At 52.7% G+C, this 19,432-nt stretch overlaps 2 protein-coding genes across 4 annotated transcripts; both read left to right on the plus strand.

Annotated features, from left to right (window-relative positions):
* Positions 1-696: 696 nt before the first annotated feature.
* Positions 697-11,507, plus strand: Slc26a6 (solute carrier family 26 member 6). 3 transcript variants are annotated; one of them, XM_013116986.2, is made up of 21 exons: positions 697-2,670; positions 2,753-2,918; positions 2,994-3,133; positions 3,290-3,400; positions 3,906-4,054; positions 4,169-4,333; positions 4,420-4,572; positions 4,887-4,969; positions 5,047-5,194; positions 5,443-5,556; positions 5,679-5,756; positions 6,063-6,158; positions 6,241-6,347; positions 6,495-6,564; positions 7,746-7,838; positions 7,940-8,044; positions 8,468-8,560; positions 9,599-9,775; positions 9,931-9,985; positions 10,867-11,003; positions 11,231-11,507. In XM_013116986.2, the coding sequence occupies exons 2-21, from the start codon at positions 2,800-2,802 to the stop codon at positions 11,243-11,245; spliced, it is 2,208 nt and encodes a 735-aa protein (XP_012972440.1). In that variant the 5' UTR covers positions 697-2,670; positions 2,753-2,799; the 3' UTR covers positions 11,246-11,507. The 3 variants fall into 3 exon arrangements, with proteins under 3 accessions (XP_012972440.1, XP_005075018.1, XP_021085658.1); XM_005074961.3 differs by having other exon boundaries at positions 697-1,810; XM_021229999.2 differs by having other exon boundaries at positions 697-1,195.
* Positions 11,508-12,930: 1,423 nt separating this feature from the next.
* On the plus strand, positions 12,931-14,409 carry Tmem89 (transmembrane protein 89). The gene is made up of 2 exons (XM_005088701.4): positions 12,931-13,818; positions 14,219-14,409. Exons 1-2 carry the CDS (start codon positions 13,525-13,527, stop codon positions 14,402-14,404), a joined length of 480 nt encoding a protein of 159 aa, XP_005088758.1. The 5' UTR covers positions 12,931-13,524; the 3' UTR covers positions 14,405-14,409.
* The last annotated feature ends 5,023 nt before the right edge of the window (positions 14,410-19,432 follow it).

Here is a 19,432-nt window from a genome sequence, read left to right on the forward strand (position 1 = left end):
AGGATGGTTACTATGAATGATTCACCCAGAATGACCTTTGAAGGAATCCACACCCTCCTCCCTCCAAAATATCCAGTTATTTTTAGCCCATTTCAAGGCAGACTTGGACCATATTTCTTTCTGAAATATGGCCTCTCACCGTGTGATTGGAGTGTGAAGTTAGGGCATAAGAACTGGGCAAGAGAAGTCTCCTTCTGGGTTAGATGTATCATAAGGGCTGCCTTACACCCAGAGCTGGCATTGATGGCCCTGCCCATTTGTCAAACCAAACCTAGGAGTTCCCTGTCCAGTGAATGCCTTACCCACCCACACCGGGGCCCTTACTGGTCTTTCTGACTTTTATCCGGCTTGAAACTTGAAAGCTCAGGGGAGCCTTCCCTTCCCTTCCGAGGTCACTGCCTGGGGTGGGCTTGCAGAGTGGGAGGGAACCCTCCCAGCTCCGTTTCCAGTCTAGGTGGCCAGAATTGAAAGGGAGGCCTTGGGAAGACAGAAGTGTCAAATGCTTTCCATCACCCCTTCAATCCCGCACTCAGGAGGCTGAAGCAGGTGGGTCTCTGATATGGAGGCCAGCCTGGTCTACAGAGAGAGTTCCAGGACAGCCAGGGCTACACGGAGAAACCTTGTCTGGGGGTGGGGGGAGAGGGGGAGTAGGCAGGAGGTCTTGAGGCCCACTGTACAAGGTCTCACAGCTTGGTGGTCCCTGAGAGACCCTACAGACCTGGATCTCCCACAGTTGAGGTTGGGACCCCTGCTTACACATCTAGGTATCCAGATTATTCAAGGATTTCTCCTTGCACTACGGGGACCCTTCACAAAGCTGAGCGTAAGATCAGAACCATCCACTCAGGGATAAAGAGGCACGGTGGATTCTGGCACAGGTCCTTTGTTCCAGTCCGCCAGCTCCAGGCAGCCGGTTAGCTAGCTACTCCAGTTGCGGGGCAGGACTTAATCTAGGCCGCTGGGAAGGAAAGGGTTAAATCTTCATTCTTCAGGCTCGCCCCGCCCGGAGAGTATGACTTAGGTTCCACCCTAGAATTCTCATTGGTCGGAGCTTGCACATCCTGGCAGTGAAGCGTGATGCCGGTCTCGTTCCCGGCCTGGCGCCACCTTCCCGCCGGTAGCGGCCTCCCGCTGGAGCTGTCAGAGCAGCGGCGCTCGAGCTACCTGAGGGCAATGGGGCTGTCTGATGGGTCCGGTGAGTTACAGAGCGCCGCCCGAATTCCGCGTATCCACCAAGTGTTAGAAGTCCGGCCTAGGTCAGTGCTGAAAGGGAACCGCCAAATTCCCAGCAGGCATTTCCCGCATGCACAGCCTTAGTTTACCGCCTTGCCGATTTTCCGCAGGTAGTTGTCGATCAGCATCAGCAGGGAAGGATGGGGGCGGGATCCGCCGCGACCCTAGCTCTTAAGGGTTGCACCGAAAGTCCCTGGATTGTTAATAAGGGGGCCGCAGGGAGGTTGCTGCCTGCCCTGGAGCCCAGGCCCAGGAGGTGTTCCGGCTGGGCGCGTTCGGACCGGGAGACAGACCGTGGACGTGCTGTGGCCGGAGTCCGCGTGGTTGTGAGCCCTCTGACTCTGAGGGCCTTTGTACCCTCCCAAAGGGCGGTGCCAAGGATCAAGGCTCCGCCCCCAGGCGCATGCTGCCTGGTAAGGGGAGGGAGCCCTTTAAGAAGACTTGAGTGATCTCGAAGGAAGGGAGAGGAGCCCCTGAGGTCTCCGCGAGGCAGCGGTGCAGGGAACCTCTGAGGATCTTTCTTGCACCTGCTTTGTCCCCTTCCAACGTGGACACCCAGGCTAGAGGCTCTTCCCAGGTGAGTTCCTACCCCTCTGGTGAGATCCTCTCCCCTGGTTAGATAGCGGCTTCCACATCAGAAATGATGGCTGAAAACTTGCCCCAAAACGCTAGTTCTCCCTTCAAATTTACCCCCTCTTGAAATACATTCGCAGAGGAGAGCTGAGTTCCATATGGAGTCCCCCCCCAGCTCAGTTTCTTCTGAGGGAACTCCCCAGATGAGACCTGTTCCCCATCCCGCATTCGCTGGTAAAGTCTGTCTCCTACCGTTTCGAGAGGTCCCTCCAAAGCAGGCGAGGAGAGTTTCACCCCCAGGCCAGAACTTGCCCGGCTGGTGATGACTCTCTGGGCAGGGATCCCTGCAGGTTGGATTGGCTTCCGAAAGCTCTTGTTTCCAGGTGAATTTTCTCTACTTCAAGTGGGAGCCTGTCTCTGGAAGTGAGAGCTTGGACCCTGGAGCTAGGTGGGCCCAGTCCTGAAACTTGGGGGAGTGTTGCTTACCAGTCTTCGGTTTGCTAGGTCCTTTCTCTGAACATGCTGTCCGCCAGCCAGGCAGGCACGGCCTGTGGTGCAGCTGGAAATTGGTTCAGGGAAGGCAAGGGGCTGAGAGTTAGAGGCTAGGAGGTGCAGCCAGTCGGAACCTGGACGCAGACCTGGACTTGGACTTGCAGTGGTACTCGGGGTTGGGCAACCACACCTGAGCTGGATGTGTAGGTCCTGCTCATCCCACTTCTCCCTCCCTGCCAGAGAGACTTTGGCCCAGAAAGAGGTTTCTAGCAGCCAAAGTTCAGGTACTGCCCCTGTCTGGGTGTGAGCACGGGGCCCTCAGAGACCAGCAGGGTTGGAGCTACCCTTGATCTTTGAGCCTGGAAAACTCAGGTATGTGACTCTGTGGTCCCAGGTGTAGGGAAGGTTGGGATAGGGGAATTCTCATTGCATGTCTGTGGTCTCACCTCTCTAGAGCACGGGGCGCAGCAGACACAGGCACTCCTGTCCGCAGCACAAGAAATGGAGCTGCAAAGGCGAGACTACCATGTGGAAAGGCCATTGCTGAACCAGGGGCAGCTCGAGGATCTGGGGCGCTGGGGACCAGTGCCCACGACCTACCAGTGGCGAAGTTGGTTTCGGTAATGATGAGGGTCAGGTCTGGGGTGTTCTGGCAAGGCCCAGTCCTGTCTCTAACCGATGCTTCATGTCCCCAGATGTTCCCGTGCTCGGGCCCATGCGCTTCTACTCCATCACGTTCCAGTCTTGGGCTGGTTACCTCGCTATCCTGTGCGTGACTGGCTCCTGGGCGATCTATTGTCTGGCCTGAGTGTGGCCATCATGCAGCTTCCACAGGGTGAGCTACCTTCAACATCCTGGACTTGGAGCTCTGTGGTCTGTGAAAGGCCAAAGCAGGAGCCTTGGAACTATGGCCCCTGAGCCCAGAGCTTGGATTTCCCTACCTTTTGGAGACCCTGTTCTCCAAGTCTGCATTGCAACCTTCTGCCTCCAGGCTTGGCCTACGCCCTCCTGGCGGGACTGCCTCCCATGTTTGGCCTGTACAGTTCTTTCTACCCTGTCTTCGTCTATTTCCTATTTGGTACTTCTCGACACATCTCTGTGGGTAAGTGGAGTCAGGTCTAGTTTTTCATAGGGGGTGTCCTCTGTGGAGGGGAGGGGCAGGCTGGGCAGGGCAGCTTGGAAAAGAGGGCTGTGTGGGTACTCGATGCTAAGAGAATAGCATATGGACCATCCCAAAAAGCACTAGGAAACCGACTGTAGAGATTACAGGTTCAGGATATCTCAGAACCCCGGCTTCAGGGTAAATGAGGCAGTCCATGGGTCCTGGAAGTTCCTAGGGGCCTGTCCATAACCCCTCTCCTGCTCCCAGAGAACACGGTATCTTAGGACACTCAGGGTGGGGAGATGGGGTCGACATTGCCTTAGGAGCTCAAGGTTCCCTTGTGACCTTGGTCATGTCCAGCCAATACTGCCTCCGTTTGTACAGCTGTAGTCCAAGGATATGTGTTCAGAATGGGATGTCTGTTGGCTTCTTTTAATTAAGACCAGGGCTCCAGAGCAGGACAGCCTCCTCCTCCCTTCAGACCTGCCCTGTCCTGCCCCTTCAGGGACCTTTGCTGTAATGTCTGTGATGGTGGGCGGTGTGACGGAATCCTTGACTGCAGATGACGCCTTCCTGCAAAGCTTGAATGCCACAGTTGATGATGCCCGAGTGCAGGTGGCCTACACACTCAGTTTCCTGGTTGGCCTCTTCCAGGTACGGAATAGCCGCCCCCTCGGTGCCTGGCTTACACTGTGTCCTCTTGCTGTCCGTTTATCCCCTCGGGTCCCACGAGTTCTGGCTCCCTGACTCTCGCTGACTACCCGGCAGGTGGGACTGGGCCTGGTGCACTTTGGCTTCGTGGTCACCTACCTGTCAGAGCCTCTGGTCCGCAGCTACACCACAGCTGCGTCTGTGCAAGTCCTCGTCTCCCAGCTCAAGTATGTGTTTGGCATCAAACTGAACAGTCACTCTGGGCCACTGTCCGTTATCTATGTGAGTGAGGGCGGGGGCAAGGGTGGGTAGGCGTGCTGTGCCCACACGTGGCCTTCAATGCTGGCTGCAACACCACCTCTCCTCAGACAGTGCTGGAGGTCTGCGCAAAGCTGCCTGAGACCGTGCCCGGCACCGTGGTCACAGCGCTTGTGGCGGGCGTGGTACTGGTGATGGTGAAGATGTTGAATGAAAAGTTGAAGCGACATCTGCCCCTGCCCATACCTGGGGAACTACTCACGGTTGGCTCGGGTGCCAGGGGATGGTGGGCAGAGGAGAAGGGCAAGGGAGGGGAGATCTGACCAGTATACAACCTCAAGGCATGAAGGATCAGATAGAGTGACCACGGTCAGCGTTCCGAGGTGCAGCAGAAAGCCCTCCGTTGGCCTCTGCCACCTTGATAACATATCCCCATCCTCAGATGACAGAGTTTGCCTCCCACCCTGTCCACAACTTCTCACTCCTCAGAAAAAGGTTTTGTCCCCCATAGTGGTTTACCCTTCTCCCTAATGATACCGCCAGGACTCCTTCTCCTAATACTGTCCTGTCTCCACAGCTCATTGGGGCCACTGGCATTTCCTTTGGTGCAAAACTGAATGAGAGATTCCACATAGACGTGGTGGGCAACATCACCACAGGGTAAGCTCTGGTCTTGCCAGGGAGGTGGGACAACTAGAGGCCAGGCCACACTCTGACCTCACAGATGTTCCTCCCAGGCTGATACCCCCAGTGCCTCCCAAGACAGAGTTGTTTGCAACGCTTGTGGGAAATGCCTTTGCCATTGCTGTGGTAGGCTTCGCCATTGCCATCTCGCTCGGGAAGATTTTTGCCCTGAGGCATGGCTACCGAGTGGACAGTAACCAGGTCTGTGATGGGGGTCAGGGAGGGGCAGGCAGGCGTACACAGGCCCGGACGATAGGGGTGAGGCAGAGAAAGGTCAGGCTGGGCTTGAAAATGGCTGTGGGTGGGTGGGAGAATAGGATGTTCGGGACAACAGCCAAACATTGGAGGCCACTGAGCAGAAGTAGAGGTTAGGAGTGTGTCAGCCTAGATGTGCCAGGACAGTGACCTGGCGTCCCTGGCAGGGCTTCTCACCACACTCTTCCCCACAGGAGCTGGTGGCCCTTGGCCTCAGTAACCTCATTGGCGGCTTCTTCCAGTGTTTCCCTGTGAGCTGCTCCATGTCTCGGAGCCTGGTACAGGAGGGCACCGGGGGCAACACGCAGGTGGGCCTCAGGTGTGAGCATGCGTGTGTGGGCCTTTGTCCATCTGGGTACGCATGCTGCTCTGGTTCTGCCAGGGTGGCCTGCCCCTTCTCACCTGCACCCTGCTAACTCGCACCCTGTAGGTTGCTGGAGCCGTATCTTCCCTTTTCATTCTCCTCATTATCCTCAAACTCGGGGAACTCTTCCGAGACCTGCCCAAGGTGAGCCTCTACCCCTCCCAGCCGGCCTTCAGGCCCAGATCAGTCAGTCTAGTCCCATGTAAGGGGCTCAGAGATACAAGGTTGAGCTCTTGGGGATATAGTCTGGAATCAGGGGTCAAGGGTTAGAGCCTCCTAGTCAGCTCCGAGGGGTTCAGGTTGGTGTGGTGGAAGCTGGCTGTAGGCTGGCCTCCGCCCAAGTGCTTGGCCAGTCAGTCTGAGCAGGTCATGCCTGTCGTGCCTGGGTGGTGGAGGCTGTCAGCCTCTAGGAACCTCTCAGCAACCCTGGTGACGTTCTCCCTGCCCCAGGCTGTCCTGGCAGCCGTTATCATCGTGAATCTAAAGGGCATGATGAAGCAGTTCTCTGACGTGTGCTCTCTGTGGAAGGCAAATCGAGTGGACCTGGTGAGAAGCTTGGGAGCCCAGGACCGGGCTTTGGGGCCTTTGGGGCCCACAGACCCTTTGACCTCTGCCCTTTTGTTATCAGCTAATCTGGCTGGTGACCTTTGTGGCCACCATCCTGCTGAACCTGGACATTGGCCTGGCAGTCTCCATAGTATTCTCCCTGCTGCTTGTGGTGATCCGGATGCAGCTGTGAGTCAGCCGGTTTTGGTACTCCCAGTTCCAGCTTGGTGAGGGAGGAAGTTTTACACTGACTCTCCACAACTTTCCTTACCTCTCTAGGGACACCCCGAGTTCCTCATGGCTTTTTTTTTTTCCTCCCCCCAACTCTCTCCTCAGGCCCTATTACTCTATCCTGGGGCAGGTGCCAGACACGGATATTTATAGAGACGTGGCAGAGTACTCAGGGGTGAGTGGCAGGGCTGAATGGGAGGTGGTACAGACAGGGTAAATGCGCCCTGTTTATTCCCTTCCATATGGACAAGAACCCGGGGCATGGACTGGGAAATGCCTCAGTAGATAAACGGTTTGCTACACAAACACGAAGACCTGAATTTGGATCCCCAGCACCCATATACAATGCCAGGCATGGCAGCACACGTCTGTAACCCCGGTGCTTGGAAGGCAGTGGTAGGAGGATCAGTGGGGCCCACTGGCCAACCAGTTTAGCCAATTGGTAAGCTCCGGTTTAGTAAAAGACCCTGTCTCAAAGGCGAGGAGCCAAAGAGGAAGATAGCCAGTGTCTTCACATGCAAGGTGCACACCCGTATGCACGCACAGGCGCGCGTACACACACACACACACACACACACACACACACACACACACACACACACACAAAGCATTTTGGCTTCTGCTCTTGGAATTTGAAGAAAGGAGTTTAGGTGTGTGACCCTGCTCAGGTCACGAGTGGATGACTTAGTCTTGAAGCTAGAAGCACAAGCCCTACCCTGTAGAGTGTGCGGGTCAAAAGGAAGAAATAGCAGGGAGGATGTAGGGAGGTTGTTTCCTGGTCTGCTCAGTGGGAATACAAGGTCCCCAGCTGCTAGTTTGTATAAAAAGCTTCATGTCATGAGAACAAAGGTTGTGTGAGAGTCCAGAACACAATAAGTTCTGTCACTTGGGCCTTGAAGGCCAACTGCAGTATAATTAGGAGAATGAAGAGCAGAATGAGGGGTCTGTCTAGGTGCGGGAGAAGACATGAGGGGAGCAGCCTGCTGCACATGGCTGGGAGGCAGCCTACGTGGTACAGGCCCAAACGCCCAGGAGACCTGGGCTGTGGAGGGAACAGGCAAGAATTGGGGAAGGCGTGAGTGGAATGACAACTTAGTGGACTCAGGAACAGGGGTGGGGGCGTGCTCAGAGCTGAACCGTGAAATCTGGTGAAAGACAGGAGAGTTGGGAGGGACCAGACTTTAGCAACACAGGGAGCTAGGGTGATGTAGCTGGGCTATGGCCCAGACTCCTGGAAGGGTATCGGCCACAGACTGGGGGCAGAGGGTAGCAGGCTCTCTAAGAGAGGAAAGCAGAGTAAGAAGGTGCAGTAGAGGCAAGGAAGGCTCAGCCACCCCAAACCCTCCTCATCTCCAGGCCATGGAGGTCCCTGGAGTGAAGGTCTTCCGCTCCTCAGCCACCATTTACTTTGCCAATGCTGAGCTCTACAGTGACTCGCTGAAGCAGAAGGTGAGGCAGACTCCTGCTACTTGGTGTGTATGAGGAGGGGATTCCGGGGATCCCTCCTCTCCCCAGAGTACCCAAACCCTACCCCTGACTTGCGTTTCTAGTGCGGTGTGGATGTTGACCACCTCATCACCCAGAAAAAGAAGCGAATCAAAAAGCAGGAAATGAAGATGAAGCGGATGAAGAAAACCACGACGTCCCAGAAGCAGGTGGGGTTCCCCTCAGCGTTCCCTCCAGCTCTGCTGTGCTCCCCACCCTGACCCCTGACCCCCAGCCATCCATGATGCTTTGGCCTTTCTCCCAGTCTGGTCCTTGTCCCGTTTTCTCACCCCTTTGTTTCTCTTCCCATCACTGTGTCCCTCCCGTCTTCCTCAGCACTCCAGGGACCCTGTTTCAGCCCCGGGCAGGGCAGGACAAGCTCTAGAGACGATACTGCTTCTCCTGTATTGACCACAGCGTGAACCACAGCAGGCCCCTCTCATTGTTAAACCGTCTTGGGCCTGCAGCCTAGGTCCTGTTGTGGCTCTTTGCCCAGTGCCGGGGCAGGACCAGGTCTTCCTGGCCTGGTTTTCCTGGCCTGGTTGTCATATGGCACTCGGGACATCTTTCTCATCATCCCTTGTCCCTCCTAGGGTGCCTCTTCCAAGATCTCCTCAGTTTCAGTCAATGTCAACACCACCTTCGAAGACATCAAAAGCAATGACGTGGAGGGCGCTGAGGCCAAGGTGAGGCTCCAAATGGGAGAGGGGAGCAGCCAAGACCTGCAAAGATGCCCACACATGTGGCATGAGAAGAGCTGTGACCTGCTAGTGTGGGTGGGAAGGCGTTGGACTAATGATGGGGGAATGAGATGTTAGCTCAGACACTTCAGGAAGACCCTGCGACTCCAAATTCTCCTCTGGCCCTTCTCAATAATCTCAGACTGACCTCGATGAAGACCTTGAATTTATAGATGTAACAAGACACCAGTCTGTGCCTATGGATAGAGGAGAGGGCTTGGGAACATGGGGAAAATCTAGGGGTCAAGAGGGATGCCAAGCTCAACCAAAGATTCCCATAGATCAGGGTTTAAGGCGTGTATGATAAGTGTGGGTACATGTAAGCCTGTGGTTTAGGGTGTGTATGATAAATGTGGGTACATGAAGGCCTGTGGTTTAAGGCGTGTATGATGAGTGTGGGTACATGAAGGCCTGTGGTTTAAGGTGTGTATGATGAGTGTGGGTACATGAGGGCCTGCGGCCATCTTGTCTGTCCTTAGCCCCCTATCCACTCTACCCTGTTTGGCTAAGGATGGGAAGTGATCTCCCAGAACACTCCCTTCTTGTTTCTTTTGTTTTGGTTGTTTTTTTGAGACAGGGTTTCTCTGTACTGTTTTGGAGGCTGTCCTGGAACTTGCTCTGTAGACCAGGCCGGCCTGGAACTCACAGAGATCCACCTGCCTCTGCCTCCTGAGTGCTGGAGTTAAAGGCGTGCGCCACCAACGCCTGGCTTCCTTCTTGTTTCTTTATTAAGCTTTGGCCTAGGAAGTAACAAAGCAGTTTGTGCATGTTGGAGTATGCGTTCCTGTGTCCCTACATGTCCTTCCTGTGTTTATAGATCCACGTGTCTCTCCTATCAGTCAGTCTATGTCCTTATGTGTCCCCACACATCTTCATATCTCAGTATTTTTACATGCATTCATAGTTTTGGTCTGACTCTCTGTGTCCCTGTATACTGTGTATTCTATCATGGATGGTCCTTTAGTACGTTTGGGTCCCCTGCAGGTGCACCAGAGGGAGGAGCTGGAGGATGCAGTCACCAGCAGTCAAGAAGATGTCAAGGCCCCAACTGTGAACACACTCAAGTCGCTGGGCCTGCCCCAGCCAGGCTTCCATACCCTCATCCTAGACCTGAGTACTCTCTCCTTTGTGGACACCGTGTGCATTAAGACCCTGAAGAATGTAAGGGGCTTTGGGCAGGCTGGGACCCTCCAGCCTTCATGCTGACCCCACCACTTGCCTTGAGCCTTCTGCACCCCAAACCAACCCTCTGAGGTCCGCCACTAAATCTTGCCCAAATGCTGCCTCTCTAAGGCTAGCCCTCTCTGTTGCTGCAGATTTTCCGTGACTTCCGGGAGATCGAGGTAGAAGTGTACATCGCAGCCTGTTACAGTACGTTGAGTGGGAACAGCAGTATCAATCCAGGCAGAGGCTGGAACTCTGATCAAGGAGTTTGTCAGATAATACAAGGAAAAAGAAATCTTTTTCTGAAATTGCAGGTCTTGGGAGAGAGGAATCAAGAGGCAGGAGCAGAGCTAGCGAGATGGCTTGGTGGATAAGTGCTGAGCTCAGATGCCTTAGTGCTGCCACATATGAGGACCTGAGTTCAATTCCCCAGCACCATGTAAAATAAGCCAGATATGTCTATGCATGCCTATAATGCTAGCCTTTAGTGGGTAGAGACAGATGGTTCCCAGGAGTTAGCTGGTTAGCCAGTCTAGCCAAGATAAAGTGTCGGGTTTAGTTAGAAACCCTGACTCGCCGAGTGGTGGTGGCGCACGCCTTTAATTCCAGCACTCGGGAAGCAGAGGCAGGCAGATCTTTGTGAGTTCAAGACTAAGCTGCTCTACAAGAGCTAGTTCCAGGACAGCCTCCAAAACAATACAGAGAAACCCTGTCTTGAAAAACCCAGAAAAAAAAATAGACCCTGACTCAAGGGAATAAGGTTGACAGTCATAAGAACAGAACATCTGATGCCCTGCTGTGTCCTCTGGGTGTAAGCAACACACACACACACACACACACACTCACATACACACACACACGTACATACACAGACATACACACACAGACACACACACAGACATACACACACACAGACATAAACACACAAACACATAGACATAGGCATATAGGCATACACACACAGACATATTAGTGACTGGGTTTCTAGCTGTAAGTAGCCCCAGGGGTAGCAGAGGTCAGAATTCTCGGGGTGCCTGGGGACTGGGTCTCCTGATGTACCGAGTGTCAGGACCTCCTCTTGCCCACAGGTCCTGTGATAACCCAGCTTGAGGCCGGACAGTTCTTTGGTGACGATATCACTAAGCAGCATCTTTTTGTCTCTGTCCATGACGCTGTGACCTTTGCCCTCCACCACCGGAAGTCTGGCCCTAAGAACCCTGCTTCGGTAAGCTGACTCTGGCCCACTGAGCAGTTTTGTTAATCTGTTGCTTATCCCTATCCTGACCCCAACTCCAGAAAGTCTGTGCCATTGCCCAGGGCTCTGGCCCACACTGAACCCTCCTCCCTGGGAGAAAGTTGTTTGTGTGGGGGGGTGAGGGGTGCTGTCTCAGGAGCAGGAATTCACATATGTCCTTTGGAAACTAACTGGAACTTCCTCTCCTGCCCACACAGGCCACCAAACTCTGACTCTGCTGCTGGAGACTGCCTACCTCTGGAGGTTGTGACAGGTCACCCTCATGAGACTCCTGCCTCTGGGTCACCTCCTGGTGCCACCCAGGACTCCATTCCATGTACATGCACATATAACTCATGGGTGGATGCCTTGGGACTCTGAGCTCAGTGCTACAGGCCCAGGGCAGAGTATTGCAGTCAGGCTGGCCTTGGCTGGGTGCTGGAAGGGAGCTGATGAATTCACAGCTCTGGGAATAAATGTGTCTGTCCAACTTCAGGCTCTGCTGTGGCGTGGTCATGATGTGGCTGGGGCATTGTCCTCAACTCAGACTCCCCAGCTGTCTTATAATCCATAAGGTAGACATAACTGGGGTGTGAGTGTCAGGGAGCTCAGGGCTAGGCAGAGAGAGAGCATGAGGAGCGGGGCCACTGTGGGGCCCAGGCTGGTTGGGATTTTATAAGCTCAGAGTTCTCTTCAGTCTCACACACATAGCCCTTTAGTTCTAAATGGAAAAAATAAATGGAATCAAATCTGTAGCTCAGGCCGAGTGGTGATAGTGGCTCACGCCTTTAATCCCAGCACTCGGGAGGCAGAGGCAGGCGGATCTCTGTGAGTTCGAGGTCAGCCTTGTCTACAGAGCGAGTCCCAGGACAGCCTCCAAAACAATACAGAGAAAGCCTGTCTCGAAAAACAAAAAACAAAAAGCAAACAAACAAACCCCACAGCTCAGGACTAAGCCATTCTCAGAGATAACCTGGTAAGAGGCAAGGCAGAGTCGGTGCTTCCGGGGATGTAGAGTGAGCCCCTAAGCCCCCAGCTAGAGAACAAAGCCATTCCCAGGGGCTGCTGGGAATTTAAAAAGTAGTGTTAGGAATTGCCTGCTCATAGAATTAGAGCACTGGGACTGGCAGAACACCATGAGTCAAGAACCGGCTGATTCTGGCATAAGACGACAACAGCATGTGTTGGTCCTATGGGCTGCCGATCCTCGGTGGGAAGGATGGGCAGTGGGCTCCTAATCACGGTGGCAACAACAGCCTACTGAGTTGCCTGGTGAGTTAACCAAGCAGGCCCATGGAAATGGCTAGAACAATGCAATACCCATATCACTTGCCCAGAACACATGAATTTCACTATTCATCATTTACGCTCCAGGTGCCAAGCTGAGGGCTAGGCACTGGGCAAGTTCCCAACAGTAGACCAAGGCTCCCTGCCCTCCAAATCACCCAGGCATCCTTGCCTGTCCCTGCTTTTATCACGACATTTGCCCATGCCTGGCACCATAGTGTTTACCAGCTGTCTCTGCTCCCGCCAAACCCTTAGCCAGGGAAGGCGGAGCTTTTTGTCTGTTGCGTTGCATTCTGGCCCCGGGCTTGGGTGCTCAGTAAATATTGTGTGAATGAAGACTTGGAGCCAGAGGCAGACTTCAAACAGGAACTTGTCAGGCTGGCCTTAGTGGGTGCCAGGAGGAAGCTGGTGTGTTCTTATAGTTTAAAGGTGAATATAGCCAGAAATGCTTGAAAGAAGATAATGTAGGACCACATTAGAGAAAAATGACCCTAGGTAATCCTGGGAGCGGTGCTGGCAGTGTGTGAAGCTCCATCTTTGAGAAGGTGATTTTCTTTTTTTTTCTTTTTTTTTGGTTTTTCGAGACAGGGTTTCTTTGTGGCTTTGGAGGCTGTCCTGGAACTCACTCTGTAGACCAGGCTGGCCTCGAACTCACAGAGATCTGCCTGCCTCTGCCTCCCAAGTGCTGGGATTAAAGGCGTTCGCCACCAACGCCCGGCTGAGAAGGTGATTTTCTAGAAGGGAAACTGTGCTCCCAGAACAAGGAAGAGTGTTGAGGGAGGCCTGGGGGAGGCAGAGCAGCAGTCAGCAGGGACCTTTGAGGAAGCTTATTCAATGCTGCGAGGGGCTGGGCCGGGTATGGGCAACTGCCGGGTAGCACCCCTGTACTGTTTTACTAGCCTGGCAGTTGCTAGCCCAGGAGAGAACACTGACCCTTAAAGGCATAGGCATTGGGGTGCTTAGATTAGGGAGGGATGACAGATGGGTTGGAAGCCAGCATGTAAGAGGTGTTCCTTTCATACCTGGTCCACCATGAAGAATGGGATCCAGGCTGTAGAACGGCATCATTTTCTCAGCCCCCGCATCCCATGGTCTGGTCCAACTATACTGTGAAAGGCTGGGCCTAGCTGGAACCTTGCTGCCTCAGAGGGGGGCCACCCTTGGGGGAGGGGTGTTTGCCGGTTGCTAAGGTACTGGGTTCCGGCCTCTCACATTGACCACAGCCATGCTGTACTCACTGTTCTTAGTGCCATCACTGTCCCTGCTGGTGATGCCTGTCCCTAGCCATGCCTGGTCACGGCCCCTCTGGTACCAAGTGGGGCTGGACTTGCAGCCCTGGGGCTGCCAACCGAACAGCCTGGATGGCTGCAGGAGCAGTCTGGGCTGCCCTGGTTACTGGATGACCCTGGGAGGAAATCGCATCTACCCCGTGGCTGGGATCACCATCACAACCACCATGATGCTGGTCATCAGTCGTGTGATGTTGCACCGGTGGCGTTCCCAGGTTGCCAAGGGTCAGGTGAGAACAGCTCTCTTCTGTCCCCTATGGTCCCCTGCTTCTGTTCATGCCCCATAGACCCATGTCCTCCTACCGCCTGGCTTAGGGCTTTCTAGGCCTCCTGCCTGACCTTGTCCTCACCCCTATGTCCTATTCTTGGATTTCTATGGAACCCTTGTCTACACCCAATCCATCCCTAGCCATTCCTCAAGGCTAGTACTCTGGACCCAACTGCCCCCATTTAATACTCCCATTCTTCATTCAACCCCCATGGGCCCCAGGACCACCTAGCCCCTAGTCCGCGGTGACTCATTTCCCTGTCTCCCAGCCTGTGTCACTACCCCATATCCCTTCTCTCTGGCTCCATGGCCCCACCGCTGGCCCTGCCCCACCCCCACTCTGATCTTATTTATGCTCTCAGCTCCCCCAGGTGACTCCCAGCACCTGCAGGCACTGGAAACGGCAGGCGGCTGTCTCGGACCGCACCCTGGTCCTCAGGGTTCTTCACATGCTGGACGCCATCCTGCTCCACATTGAGGGCCACCTGCAGCGCCTGGCTTCCCAGCAACAAACTCAAATAAAAGAGACTCCCACCCAGTCTGGGTGACCCAACATGTGCTTCTCTTTTTCTGATCGTCAGCTGGGGTGGGAAATGGTGCCTAAGGTCCCATGCTGGGGCAGCAGCCTGTGTATCTGTAGGACTGTCTAGACCCTTCCACTCTTAGCGGGAGCGCTTGTGGAAGCCGTGCTACGCAGGCTAGGTGGGCAGGTAGTCCCGGGCACCGCTGTCCTCTCAGTATTGTAGTATCTGCTCCCTTATTTCCTGCCTGTCCTTGTCTCATCTCAGGGAGGTGGATGAATGACCCAGGACTCACCCCCAGGAAGCAGCTGGCTCTGGCTCCTTCTACAGCTTTTCAAGTCTCTCCCCCCAGGTCGCCACTACTTAGATCCTTGACTCCTACCCAGCCTCCCAACTCTAGCCCCATCCTCACTCCCAGCTCAGGCCCCTAGAGTCCCAACCTAGGGCTCCTCAGGTATCCCTAGCTGCCTTTGTGTGGCAACTTCAGACGTCTGTGGTGCCCAAGCGGCTCCAAGGTCCCTGGAACAAGAGTAAGGGTAGCCGGGTGGTGGTAGCGCACGCCTTTAATCCCTGCACTGGGGAGGCAGAGGCAGGCAGATCTCTGTGAGTTTGAGGCCAGCCTGGTCTACAAGAGCTAGTTCCAGGACAGCCTCTGTTGGGGACTGCTAAGAACCTTGAACAAAATGGAGTCTGTCAGCCATTTCTTGGCCTTCTGCCTACGTGACTGCAGGCACACATGCCCTCAAGACAAAGGAAATAGCTAACCACAAAAGTTAAATTTACACAGGGCAGCCCACCAGCCTAGCCAGGGGGAAGTAACCCTTATAGAACAATTGCCTTCGTTGGCAAAGGGTTAATGTGTTCCTTTGGATGCTTTTACCATAATGATAGGCGGAAGTAACCCTTATAGAGCAATTGTCTTTGTTAACAAAAGGTTAGTGTGTTCCTTTGGATGCTTTTTACCCCTCCCTATTTCCTACACCTGGCTTACGATGACAAGCATTTGTGGAATGCAACTGATGGAAAATTACAGCTTCGTCTTTACCTTATTTGGTGTATATTTGAGTTGAGACTTGGTTGACATGCTTGTACCGCCCCCTGAGATGCTCTCCCTATAAAAACCATTTCACCCCCAAGAATAAATGCTCTTGATCAGCAAAAGTTGTCTTGAGCCTGTTTCCCTTAACTTCTTGAAGTTTGTTTTTTAAGATCAGATCTGCTCGTGAAGACCCACCAAATAAGTAGCGACCCTCATCACTTCATCCCCGAGGGTCGGGGGTCCCCTCCGGGGGTCGCAAGCCTCCAAAGCCACAGAGAAATCCTGTCTCTGAAAAAAACAAACAAAAAAAAGGTTGACCCCTCACTCCTTTCCTCCCTTCCTCTACCATGGGTGATCCAGGCTGAATGGATCCTAGGGAATAGGCATTTTTTTTTTTTTGGTTTTATGAGACAGTTTCTCTGTGTAGCCTTGGCTGTCCTGGAATTCACTCTGTAGACCAGGCTGACCTCAAACTCAGAGACCGACCTGCTCTACCTGTGCTGGGATTACAGGTGTGTGCCACCATTGCCTCGCTAAAATTCAATTTTTTAAAACAGGATAACCCATTTATAATTAAGGAGGTGAATATTTTCATACTGAGACTAGGAAGATAATTTAGCCTTCTCTCTAATATGGAAATTTGTGTTTTAATTGCTAATTGCTTAGGAAAGTTATTTTGTTTTTCCTAACTCATTATTGACAGTGTTGCATAAATGTTATGCATGGGTTGCTGGTAGAGTTGTTGTTAAATTTTTTTGTGTGTGTATAGTTTTGCATGTGTACAAAGGTAAGCATGTGGAGGCCAGAGATTAATGCTGGGTAACTCCTCCATCGTTCTCCATCTGACATGTGAGATACTGGAAGCCAGCGTTAGAGAACTCTAAGTGCAAAAGGACAGAGACTCCAAGTGAACAAAATTAGGGCATCTAAGTTGGTTTATTTTGAGTGTCCGTGTGGTGTGTGTGTGTGTGTGTGTGTATACACATGCAAGCTTGTAAGTACATGTTTACCATGGTGTGTACATGTGACAGAGAACCTCTTGCAGAAGTTAGTTTTCTCCTACCATGTGGATTCTAGGGGTCAAACTCACGTCATCAGGACTAATTGGAAGCCCCTATACCCAGGAAGCTGTCTTGCCAGTTGATAGGTTATCTTAATTTTGCAGGCTTTCCACAACAACATGTCCCTGTGGACATTTTCCTTGGGTCCTTCTCAAGGTCGGAAGGTGAAGGACGTTGAAGATGAAGCTTCGTCTGCCTCTTGGGGGCCTCCCTCTGTATCCCCCAGGGTTTAATGGGCACTCCGGCTCACTGGCCCTACACAACGGCTTGCTGGGCCCTACACAGCAGACCTGGCCCCTCCTTCACGTCCTCACAAGTGGAGGTGCCACAGCTGATGAAACAGACTTGAAAACGCATTACTCTGATGCAGGGAATACTGGCCAGCCGTGGTCTGGGATGGGTGGAGTGGTCGGAGGAGAGGGAGAAAACTCCGCTCAGGACAGATCTCAACCCGTGCCTGATGTGAGGTGATGTGAGGTACTCTGATTTCAAGGGGAAGAAAGTGCTGAGGAGGGCAGGAAGGAGTGACACACATGATTCCTGCCTCCTAGAGGGGGTGTGGTAGGCAGAATAACGGCCCCGCAAAGACATCCATGTCCTAATGCCTAAGGCAGTATATGGCAGAAAGAATTTCACAGATGAATTTAGAGTGGTGGGTCTTTATTATTATTATTATTTTTTTTTTTTTTTTGGTTTTTCGAGACAGGGTTTCTCTGTGGCTTTGTATGCTGTCCTGGAACTCACTTTGTAGACCAGGCTGGCCTCGAACTCACAGAGATCCGCCTGCCTCTGCCTCCCGAGTGCTGGGATTAAAGGCGTGCGCCACCACCCCCCGGCTAGAGTGGTGGGTCTTAAATTAGGGAGTTTATACTGGATAATTTTGCTAGGTCTAATGTAAGGAAAGAAAAAAAAAGGCGAGGCAGGCAGAAGTCAGAGCAATGCAGAGTAAGAGAGTTCCTTTCTCCTGTACTGGGGGCCAAAGAATTCAGGAGGTATCAGAAGCAGGGGCAATCGGGCAACAGGCAGCAAGGTAACTTACAGTCACTAAGGATTGAAACGTGCCAACCTCAGTAAGCAAGAGCACGCATAACTGCCTACAGCTCCTGGGGAAAACATGGTTCTGATTTTAGCTCGATGGAACCTACGTGGACTATAGCATGGCGAGATAGCAAAACCATGATATGACAAATTTGTGTTGTTTTATCCAGTGAGATATTGAACCCAGGGCTTCACAGGCTAGGCAAACACTCCACTACTGATCTACACCCCTCTGCCCAGCGCCAACCTGTTACTGCAGCAGCAGCAACAGAACAGCGGCGAGGACATGAGCTGGGCAAAATTACACATCGCTCTAATCCCAGTTTTTGGGAGACTGAGGTAGGAAGACCAAGAGCTTGAGGTCAGCCAGGGCTACACAGCAAGACAGATGAAAACTATAAAACTAATAAAGACCAGGAAAACATAGATACCAAGAATCAGGTGCTGCTGCAGCAGATTCCAAGAACGTGGGCTTTGGAATCAGGTAGTTCACAAAGGCTAAGAACTCTGGAAAGGGACTGGTGAGATGGCTCAGTGGGTAAAGACACTTGCTGCCAAGCCTGAGGACCTGGGTTTGATCCTAAGTCCTATATGGTAGAAGGAGAAATCTGACTTCCTGCAAATTGTCCTTTGACCCTACACTTGTCCTGTGGCATGCATGTGTCTGCACACAATAATATGAATGCAATAACATTTAAATATTCATATCAAGGAAAATCATAGAAAAAACCAAAAGTCTTCAACCACTAGATGAAACCTTGACTTGTGGCTCAGCTGGTAGAGTGCTTGCCAATCTGCAGACAGTTCCCCTGCCCAGCTGTGCTCTCCACCACTACACACGCCGGTAATCCCACATTTACGATGCGAGACAGGAGGACTGAACATTTATGACCAGCCTGGGCTACAGAGCAAGTCCCGGTCTCTAAAACAGGGGGAGGAGAATAAAAAGGACCACCTAGGACTTGGTATTGGAAATTCTCAATCAACAGAAAAATACTTTACCTCAAATTGTTGAAGTTGCTAGGTGTAGTAGCTCAGGCCAGTACTTGGAAGGCAGAGGCAGGCAGAATCTGTGGGTTCAAGGTCAGCCTATCTTACAAAGTAAGTTTCAGGACAGCCAGGCTGTGTAGCGAGACCCTGTCCCCCCAAAACACACAACAACAACAACAATAATAATAGTAATATAGAAGTGTGAGCTAAGTATGGTTGTGCATGCCTGTGACCCTCACGTTTGGGAAACAGAGGCAGGAGAATTGGGAGTCCAAGGTCAGGTCATTCCCTCGTACAGTGGAATCCCAGATCAGCCTGGGCTTCCTGAGATCCTCTCCCAAACAAAACTAAACAACACTGAACGGATGGTGGGTCAGGAAGCATTGGAATCCATCCCCCTGGGTCTCAAGGACCTCCCACAGCAACCCCACTATCTCACTGAACACTGTAGCAGCCAGGAGAGAGTGTAGGGAAGCTGGCAAATGTCAGTAACTCTCAGCTGTTTCCAAGTCTTTCACCCCAGCTCCACCCCGCAAGTAGGCTTCCCAGGTGCAGGGAATTTAGAGAAAGAATACTTTTTCCCATCCTCGTCCATGTCAGCCATTTAAAGCAGGCTTTTTTTCCGGGTCACTGACTGGCCTCGGAAACAATGGAACAGAAATTTCAGTGAGCTTTGGAAAGAGCATGGGACAGGGGTGTGGGCTCACGCCTACAATGCCAGCATCTGGAAAGTCACACACAAGGGCTCCCAACTCTTTTTTTTTTTTTTTTTTTTGGTTTTTTTGAGACAGGTTTTCTCTGTATTGTTTGTCCTGGAACTCCATCCATCTGTAGACCAGGCTGGCCTAGAACTCACAGAGATCTGCTTGCCTCTGCCTTCCGAATGCTGGGATTAAAGGCGTGCACCACCAACGCCTGGCATGCTCT

Source organism: Mesocricetus auratus, unplaced genomic scaffold (genome assembly GCF_017639785.1).
Source record: "Mesocricetus auratus isolate SY011 unplaced genomic scaffold, BCM_Maur_2.0 Super-Scaffold_100691, whole genome shotgun sequence".
Classification (NCBI taxonomy): domain Eukaryota; kingdom Metazoa; phylum Chordata; class Mammalia; order Rodentia; family Cricetidae; genus Mesocricetus; species Mesocricetus auratus.